Here is a 9,563-nt window from a genome sequence, read left to right on the forward strand (position 1 = left end):
GAGTGAAACCTTTAGCTTTGCCTTTTCCTCTATGACTGTGGTTGCACCCATGTGCCGCCCCTTTCAATGTATTATTGATCCAGTAGGTGGCGCCAAAGACCAATATTATTTTGAAGATGCTTCAGTAAAATACATTTGCCTAAAATAACCATTTGGAAAAACACAACTAAACTGTTTAAATCTACTGATACCAACAATGTAAGTTATGTAATATATAATGTATGGAAGAATGAGATGTATTTTATTTAATTTATGTTCACCTCCTGAGTGGTGCAGTGGTCTAAGGCACTGCATCTCAGTGCAAGAGGCATCACTACAGTCCCTGGTTTGAAACCAGGCTGTATTACATCGGGCTGTAATTGGCCCAGCGTCATCCGGGTTTGGCTGGGGTAGGCCGTCATTGTAAATAAGAATTTGTTCTTAACTGACTTGCCTAGTTAAATAAAAATAATACATTCACGCAAGTAAACATCACAATTTTAGCATAGTGTTTCTCAATCCACCATATGTCGCTCTTCCACATCTGCATTGAACAGTGACAGAGCTAGAGCAGTGTTTGTCAGACCATGAGACATCCCGAAAATCAGTCTTCTCACAAAATCATATGTAGTGTCCGATTTATGGAAGTGTTATTTTGCTTTAGGACACCCACAGGCCTCACAAGACTCGTCTGAAGTTCCCCAGTACCAGTTTAAAAGTGTTATTTTGCTTTAGGACACCCACAGGCCTCACAAGACTCGTCTGAAGTTCCCCAGTACCAGTTTAAAAAATGTATGGAAGTATATATGGACACTGTTTAGTGACAAGAATGCAGAGTTAAATACATGTACCAATAAATACAAATAATAATACAAATACATGTTCCTGATCTTTGTTATAGCTCTCAGATATAGAACAGACAGTTCAGATCAAACTTCCTTTAGATTTTTTTTGGGGGGGGGACTATCTGTTGTTCCATGTAGTGAATTTGTTATTCAATGCAAATACCATTTTTTAATCAAATATTTTTTTTTAATTTGGGGGGATTCTTCAAGGGGTCTTAAAATTCAAAATCAAATAGCTAAATGATCCTTGTAGAAATCCAGAGGGATTTAACTTAATGCGCTAGCTAGGTAAGGCAACCGCATATCACAATCAAATCCAATTGTATTGGTCACAAAGATATGGTTAGCAGATATTAATGTGAGCGAAATGCTTGTGTTTGTAGTTCCGACAATGCAGTAACATATATATATATATTTTTACCTTTATTTAACTAGGCAAGTCAGTTAAGAACAAATTCTTACTTTCAATGACAGCCTAGGAACAGTGGGTTAACTGCCTGTTCAGGTGCAGAATGACAAATTTGTACCTTGTCAGCTCAGGGATTTGAACTTGCAACCTTACGGTTAACTAGTCCAACACTTTAACCACTAGGCTACCCTGCCACCCCAATGGAGAACAACGAAGGACCTCTAACAAAGTAATCTAACAAATTCACAACGACTACCTTATACACACTAGACCTCTAACAAGTAATCTAAGGGATGATCATTGTAAGTAAACTTTCCTCAACAAAGCAATTTTCAGCAGAATCAGTGCCAGTAAGAAAACACAAGTGCAAGTGGTTTAGTGTAAGAAAGGCAAGCAGAACATTAAGGTATTCGTTTTTTCCATTTTTTTCTTGCCACTTGGCCAGAGATTTAGCCTTTATCATCTTGTCTGAATGTTTCATGGCAGTGCCAACACTGTGTTGACTTCACCCTGAGTGCCAGGGAAGCACAGGGGGTCTGCAGTGCTGCTGGGAACACACAGAGGGGTGTCCGTCTCTTCCTGTGGGACCTGAGCAGGGAGGGACATATCTAATCTTAGTAATCAGAAAGTGACATCAAGGCTGCGTTTAGACAGGTAGCCCAATTCTGATATTTTTCCACTAATTGGTATTTTGACCAATCACATCAGATCTTTTCACATCAGATACTTTTCAGAGCTGATTGGTCAAAAGACCAATTAGTGAAAAAAATATAAAAATTGGGCTGCCTGTGTAAACGCAGCCCAAAAGTAGGTTGTGAGGAGATGGTTCATACCTCTGGGCCGTCGGTACCCATGGTGCACAGCCCATGCATAATAACGACCACACTGATCAGCATCTCCAGCACCAAGAAACCAATCAGAATGCCCAGCATACCGTTGATCAGGAGCTTCACAGGAAGGAAGCCATGCAGAGACACAACAGAGGAGACATTTACACACCACACCAGCATCATGGTCATGTTATCAGATGCAACAACACAGACCAATCTACATCTGGCCTTTGCTTGAATTCAGGGGTATTGAAGAAAATACCTACCACAGGGTCTCCAAAGAAATTGGAATAGTGGTGATCCTCTTTGCAGGGGGATTTGTCCTGTTTGTAGGGTGTATGTTTGGACATACAGTGCATTCAGAATGTTCCTTGGGTCCAGTGTTCCTCCAAAGGAGTCTGTTGTGACAACTGCAAGGTGGGCAAGCCTCTCTCTCCTTCACTGGACCCTTACTGACACACACTCAGTCACTCATTCAACCCCATCACTGAACACACTTCTGAACACCTACATTTAAATCAGCTCAGGTCATTAGTCTAATTTATTATAACTATAATTCTATATGTTATAACTCTGAGTGTTATGTTCTTGTCTATTACGGTTCTATATTTTGTCACGTATGTTTTATTTGGACACCAGGAAGAGTAGCAGCTGCATGTGCAATAGCTAATAGTGATCCTAATGAACTAAACTATTACATGGTCTATCACAAGAAGCTGAACAAAGGTCCAAATCATAAACTCCTTTACTGATCTACTGTCTATTTTCTCTGTCTGACCAGCTGCGTTCAGGTGGAAGGATGTGTCGGCAGCCCCTGGGAGAGTGTGACCTCCCAGAGCACTGCACTGGTACCTCTCCCTCTTACCCCCCCCCAATGTGTTCCTGCAGAACGGCGAGCCCTGCGAAGAAGGCTCCTCCTACTGCTACAGCGGTGTCTGCGCCAGCCTCAACACACAGTGCCAGATGTTGTGGGGACATTTACATTTAAGTCATTTAGCAGACGCTCTTATCCAGAGCGACTTACAAATTGGTGCATTCACCTTATGACATCCAGTGGAACAACCACTTTACAATAGTGCATCTAAATATTTTAAGGGGGAGGGAGGGGGGGTGAGAAGGATTACTTTATCCTATCCTAGGTATTCCTTAAAGAGGTGGGGTTTCAGGTGTCTCCGGAAGGTGGTGATTGACTCCGCTGTCCTGGCGTCGTGAGGGAGTTTGTTCCACCATTGGGGAGCCAGAGCAGCGAACAGTTTTGACTGAGCTGAGCGGGAACTGTACTTCCTCAGTGGTAGGGAGGCGAGCAGGCCAGAGGTGGATGAACGCAGTGCCCTTATTTGGGTGTAGGGCCTGATCAGAGCCTGGAGGTACTGAGGTGCCGTTCCCCTCACAGCTCCGTAGGCAAGCACCATGGTCTTGTAGCGGATGCGAGCTTCAACTGGAAGCCAGTGGAGAGAGCGGAGGAGCGGGGTGACGTGAGAGAACTTGGGAAGGTTGAACACTAGACAGGCTGCGGCGTTCTGGATGAGTTGTAGGGGTTTAATGGCACAGGCAGGGAGCCCAGCCAACAGCGAGTTGCAGTAATCCAGACGGGAGATGACAAGTGCCTGGATTAGGACCTGCGCCGCTTCCTGTGTGAGGCAGGGTCGTACTCTGCGGATGTTGTAGAGCATGAACCTACAGGAACGGGCCACCGCCTTGATGTTAGTTGAGAATGACAGTTTGTTGTCCAGGATCACGCCAAGGTTCTTAGCGCTCTGGGAGGAGGACACAATGGAGTTGTCAACCGTGATGGCGAGATCATGGAACGGGCAGTCCTTCCCCGGGAGGAAGAGCAGCTCCGTCTTGCCGAAGTTCAGCTTGAGGTGGTGATCCGTCATCCACACTGATATGTCTGCCAGACATGCAGAGATGCGATTCGCCACCTGGTCATCAGAAGGGGGAAAGGAGAAGATTAATTGTGTGTCGTCTGCATAGCAATGATAGGAGAGACCATGTGAGGTTATGACAGAGCCAAGTGACTTGGTGTATAGCGAGAATAGGAGAGGGCCTAGAACAGAGCCCTGGGGGACACCAGTGGTGAGAGCGCGTGGTGAGGAGACAGATTCTCGCCACGCCACCTGGTAGGAGCGACCTGTCAGGTAGGACGCAATCAAGCGTGGGCCGCGCCGGAGATGCCCAACTCGGAGAGGGTGGAGAGGAGGATCTGATGGTTCACAGTATCGAAGGCAGCCGATAGGTCTAGAAGGATGAGAGCAGAGGAGAGAGAGTTAGCTTTAGCGGTGCGGAGCGCCTCCGTGATACAGAGAAGAGCAGTCTCAGTTGAATGACTAGTCTTGAAACCTGACTGATTTGGATCAAGAAGGTCATTCTGAGAGAGATAGCGGGAGAGCTGACCAAGGACGGCACGTTCAAGAGTTTTGGAGAGAAAAGAAAGAAGGGATACTGGTCTGTAGTTGTTGACATCGGAGGGATCGAGTGTAGGTTTTTTCAGAAGGGGTGCAACTCTCGCTCTCTTGAAGACCTAGTGAGTTGCACTATTGGCCAAATGTTCTGGACCCAATAACATTGGGATTGATACCACTGTGGGGAGCTAGTGGCTAGTTATTTTGAACTGAAACTTTGAAATGTTTTATTTCACCTGTGGAAACAGAGGCAACGTACTCTTAAAGAAAGCACAAATATATTTCCCTTGGTTGACTAATTGACTAAGGGGTTGACTGATCTTGAACCCAGAACCAAATCAACTACTTGATTTCACGAGGGGTTGACAGCGGTTGGTTGAGTTAACAGTGGTTGAACTGGACACCACCCTAGAAGCAAGCCTCTGAACTCCATCTAAACAGTTTCTCCTACTTACCTAGAAGTACTGTATGTGGGGTTACTGCCAGCATATACAAGAGTAATTCCACTAAAGAGGACCTACGGGATAAATAAACATCCTGAACTTCAGAGGCAGATCACATACACAATGTGTGGAAGTATCGTTTAACAATGCACGTGGCATGAATACAAATAGCACAGTTCCATTTTCTTTTTAATTGAACCTAAAAGACAACTGATCAATATTTAGCTTACTCATCCTCCAACAATTAACATGAAAAAGACATATTTTACAGAAACTGTTCAGCTGTAAAAGATATCCAGCCATGGAGACCATTAGCAGAGTGAGACACATAAAACTAGGAACTATTGTTCCTTCATAGTTTTTACAGGATACTGCAAATGGTGTGATTGTGAATGTTACCAATTCAGCAAGCATCATCATTTGATTTGTCTTTGTATTAGTTACTCTTAAGGAAAAGAAAAGTCACCTCTGAGTAATGATCTGCTATATTGAATCGCTCGCAACATTTTATAATAATAACAATTTCAGATCACTTACCGTTGCCTTCTGTTAAAGTGAATGGGATAAGCAGTTTATTTTTCCAGTAACACACCCAAAGGATAGTGGTTTGTAGAATGCACTGCCTACCCTGACTGCACATCACTGGAAAAACAATGGGCAAATTTGTTTTGCATGGCCCGGTCCCCTAGGAGTGTGCTCATTTTCAACCATTCCATCGGTCCTAAAGACAATTCTCCACCCACGCAGAACAAACTCGACCAATGCAAGAACACTAGTCGACTCCTACTGATCTGTTGAGGGTGAGGCTATTAAATCAGGGATGTTTGAAATTGCCCTCATGTCATTAATTATATTTAGCATACAGCGCCCCAGCTTTTAGGAGCGCGCCAGTCAACATGCATTCTCAGTTGCACTTCAATCAATAATGCAAAAGATGAATGGGTGATTTGAGTGCATGTGATGTCAGGTTGGCATTTCACCTCCAGAAAAGCATTAAACAGAACCTGATGGAAATAGCGATAAGGTTACAGTGATCTGTGTAAACTACCAATGTAGACACTAACACTTGAAGAGGAAATATTACATTTATTGAATGAAAGAATGATCGTCAGAAATCAAGAGCAACTCTCCAGTAATATGAAATAGCAAAGAGTCCTACTTCATGAATTAGTAAGCACTACATTCATCAGGACAGAACCATCATCAGGACACATGACTGTTCAGATTGATAACAAAACATTAGAAACATTCGCAATGGCATCACACTTCCTAGGGTGAGGTGTGTGGTATTGTTCTGCCTCAAGGAGAGTACGGTGGAGCCGGGGTGTCAGAGTCTTCAACACTGCTCAGTAAGGCCACGTCACTGTCGCTCAGGGAGGCCTGGATGGCTCGAGTGGGGTCAGTACCAGTCTCTACCACCACCTAGACCCAATGACAAGGTGCAGGAAAAGGAAGCACGAAAGTGAGGAACTAGCACAGACTGGCATCATCTCAAACTGACCAGTCAACATGACCCATATACACTTCACAATTCTGGGGATTTGAAAGGACTGGATTGATACGTCTAAGCAATATGGTGTGAACTACCAGAGGACTAGGTGGAGCTATTCAGTTATTGTTGGTACATAGGAGTTTACAAGAGGGGGAGTCAAGAATTGTAGCAATGTTCAGTTAAACAGGCAGAATTGTTCATGCCCCGTAGCATTTGAGCTACTGTAAGACTGTACTTTAAAAAATGTAATAAAAAGTACAGCTGCAGCACTTTCTGCTTGCTCAGACTATGAACATGATGTAAGCGATGACTGCAGCGTTCTCAAGCTTACCATTCCCCTGCCACAGCTCAGGCTGTAGTACCCACGGAGGTGAATGGATTTCCCAGAGAAGACGCAGACAGTGAGAGCCACACAGAGCTCCATCACCGTCAGGACCAGTAGAAGGCCCTTCACCCCATTCAAGACTGTCTGATGCACACAGAGGAAAAACAAGAGGAATAGGTGTCAAGGGTTGGGCTAACGTTTTGCATTGTAACTTTAGAAGGTTTGTTCAGGTTTCTCATCCTGGTAAAACAACGGTATCTCGTATGTAAATACATAAAATGTTTAATAAGCCTGCAAAGACTCATTTCTCTAGCTCCTTGCAGCCTTTAATAAACTGTTTGGAAACACAGGAGACTGCTGAGGGGAGAATAGATCACTGTAATTTCCAGAACGGTGCAAATGCAATGGCATAAAACACACAGAAACAACGTGTGTGATGTATTTCATACCATTCCAATTATTCTGCTCCAGCCATTACTACAAGCCCATCCTCCCCAATTAAGGTGCCAACAACCTGGTGTTTGAAAGGTTACTTAAGTTCTCTGAAGTCAGTATAACATAATGCATACTGCAAAAGTACATGAACCAAGTCACTTCCATAAATACTTACATATAGTGTCCTAACCATAATTGTGCATTCCTTTATCCTGTTCTGGTTGGAATAGGAAGTATAGTTGTGGTCAGTGTCGGTGCAGAAACCATCTTCATGTTTCACAGTCAGAAGCATACAAATATAGGCAACCCCAGCCAGAGCCACAAGAACACTGACAACATTCACAGCCAGAGTCCCTTTAATCTGACAGGGTGAGAAATGGAGAGGGGAAACGGAACAACCATTGCATGACAATGTTAGTTTGTGTTGAAAAAATATATGGACATAGGAAATCTATTAACTGTTCCAATTGGTTAGATTTGGGTTTGTGAGTTTGTCTAGAAAAATATATCCCGTTTTACTTCCGAATAGCAAAGATTTAATTTCTGATATACATCTCAATTTATAAATCTAATAAAGTAAACTTGAAGTGCAAACTGCTATTAACCACAGTCACAGTGAATGACTTACCAGACTCAAACGTGTTCCTTTCCGGGCAGCCACAGTGAGAGATCCAGAGAGGACAAACTGGAGAGTGTGAGCAACAGGAAAGAAAGACACTTTAGACCATTGACATATGAAGCTAAGGTGATGCTGACCAATCAACTGCCACATCCAATGTCACCTACTGTAGAGGCCTACACTTTATAGATAAACACAAGTTCTGCCGTCTCCTGTCGGTGTGGGATGCCCTTTGGTCATGAGTGCCGATCTGAAGTCAGTTATCCTTCTTGTTCACCTACTTTTCTAGGTTACAATAGTACTACTGTAAGATAGATGACAGCAGATTCACTCTGAGGAAACATCTCTAAAATTGCATGTGTCTATGTAGCATTAAGTGTGTTGGATATTACTTGCCCCCTTGGGACCAAGAACTTACAGCAGCTCCCATGAAGAGTGGGAACTGGTCATACAGGATAGGGGTGAGAAGAGCAGACAGGCTCACCACCATGCACACCAATCCAAGGACGATCTGCACAATCTGAGACAACAGTAATTCGGGGAACATTGAGTAACAATAGTGGAAATGGTAACTAATAGTGGTTTACAGTTTAGCCTAGAAGTTCTCTTCTAAATCAAATTGCCCTCAAAGGATGTTAGATACAGATCTTTACAATAGCAGCCGATGATTGAATCCAATGGCAAATGGATGGAATGAGCACTAAAGACAAAGGACAGTAATATTCTGTTCTCACCCCAAGAGATTGTGGCTGAAGCTGCAGGAACACCCTTGTCATCTCTGACACTTTAGTGGAAGGCAGCGGCACAGCAGGGGGCGCACTCTGGATCTGGGGAGTGACATTCAGAAGTGGCACTGAAGCCTTGTCATTCTCCGCCAAGTGGAACACTTGTGACACTACCACAATTCCGTTTGCAGTGGTGATAGAGGTGGACATGGTTGATGATCCTTGTGTGGATGGTTGACTTCAACAAACACCTGCAAACAAAACTACACACTGAAAGCTTGATACTTTAATACAGCTGCAGACATTTTGTCATTGTTAGTTATGGCATTAAAGATAACCTAAGTATTCTCTAGGTTGTCCTTGGTATAGAAATAACATTTCAGCACTAGCCTTTTGAAGAACAAAATTGAGGTTTGAAGAGTAAAATGTAAGTGTACTTCAAATGACCAAAAACAGCGGTAACTAGCACAGAATGGGCCTTTCTTAGGTCTCGCAAACGGGATTTGATCACAATGAGACTAACGTCATTGACAGGTTAAATAAATCAATACAATATTGACAACACTCAATTATTACAATATATGATTGTTTTTTCAAGACACATTTGAGTTGCACTTGAAAATCTGTGTCTTGTATTTCAATGGAAATTGAATGTAAAACTATGGACGCTGGCACATTATTACAGTTATTAGGCCTCCAGCTGTTAACACAAATCGCCTAATCAACATTAATTTAGCCAACATTTGTAACAATTCAAATTTGACAACTTACCACTTGTCCACTTTTTCCAGGTTCTGGAACAGCTAATGTACAAACACGGAAGTACTAGGCTATAATCTAGGATCCTTTTACAACGTTTACAGAGCCCTGTTGCGTCTGCTCTTTCATATCATATGCCGCGTTCAAAACAATTGGAAACTCGGAAATATCCGAATTCAGTCCGTTCATGACAACTGGGACTTCTGGGGAAAAAAACGTTTGAACTGTCAATCAACTCGGAATTCAAGGTCGGAAGCTGGAGCATCTTTCTTGAGCTGCAACTTTCCGACTTGAAGA

General features: G+C 43.2%; 1 protein-coding gene across 1 annotated transcript; it reads right to left on the bottom strand.

Moving 5' to 3' along the window:
• Positions 1–5,982: 5,982 nt before the first annotated feature.
• LOC124005903 (membrane-spanning 4-domains subfamily A member 4A-like) lies at positions 5,983–9,563 on the bottom strand. The gene is made up of 7 exons (XM_046315546.1): positions 9,279–9,563; positions 8,517–8,758; positions 8,201–8,302; positions 7,792–7,848; positions 7,339–7,524; positions 6,735–6,872; positions 5,983–6,333 (listed from the first exon to the last, which is right to left on the bottom strand). Exons 2-7 carry the CDS (start codon positions 8,715–8,717, stop codon positions 6,211–6,213), a joined length of 807 nt encoding a protein of 268 aa, XP_046171502.1. The 5' UTR covers positions 8,718–8,758; positions 9,279–9,563; the 3' UTR covers positions 5,983–6,210.

This window comes from Oncorhynchus gorbuscha, linkage group LG19 (assembly GCF_021184085.1).
Source record: "Oncorhynchus gorbuscha isolate QuinsamMale2020 ecotype Even-year linkage group LG19, OgorEven_v1.0, whole genome shotgun sequence".
NCBI lineage: Eukaryota > Metazoa > Chordata > Actinopteri > Salmoniformes > Salmonidae > Oncorhynchus > Oncorhynchus gorbuscha.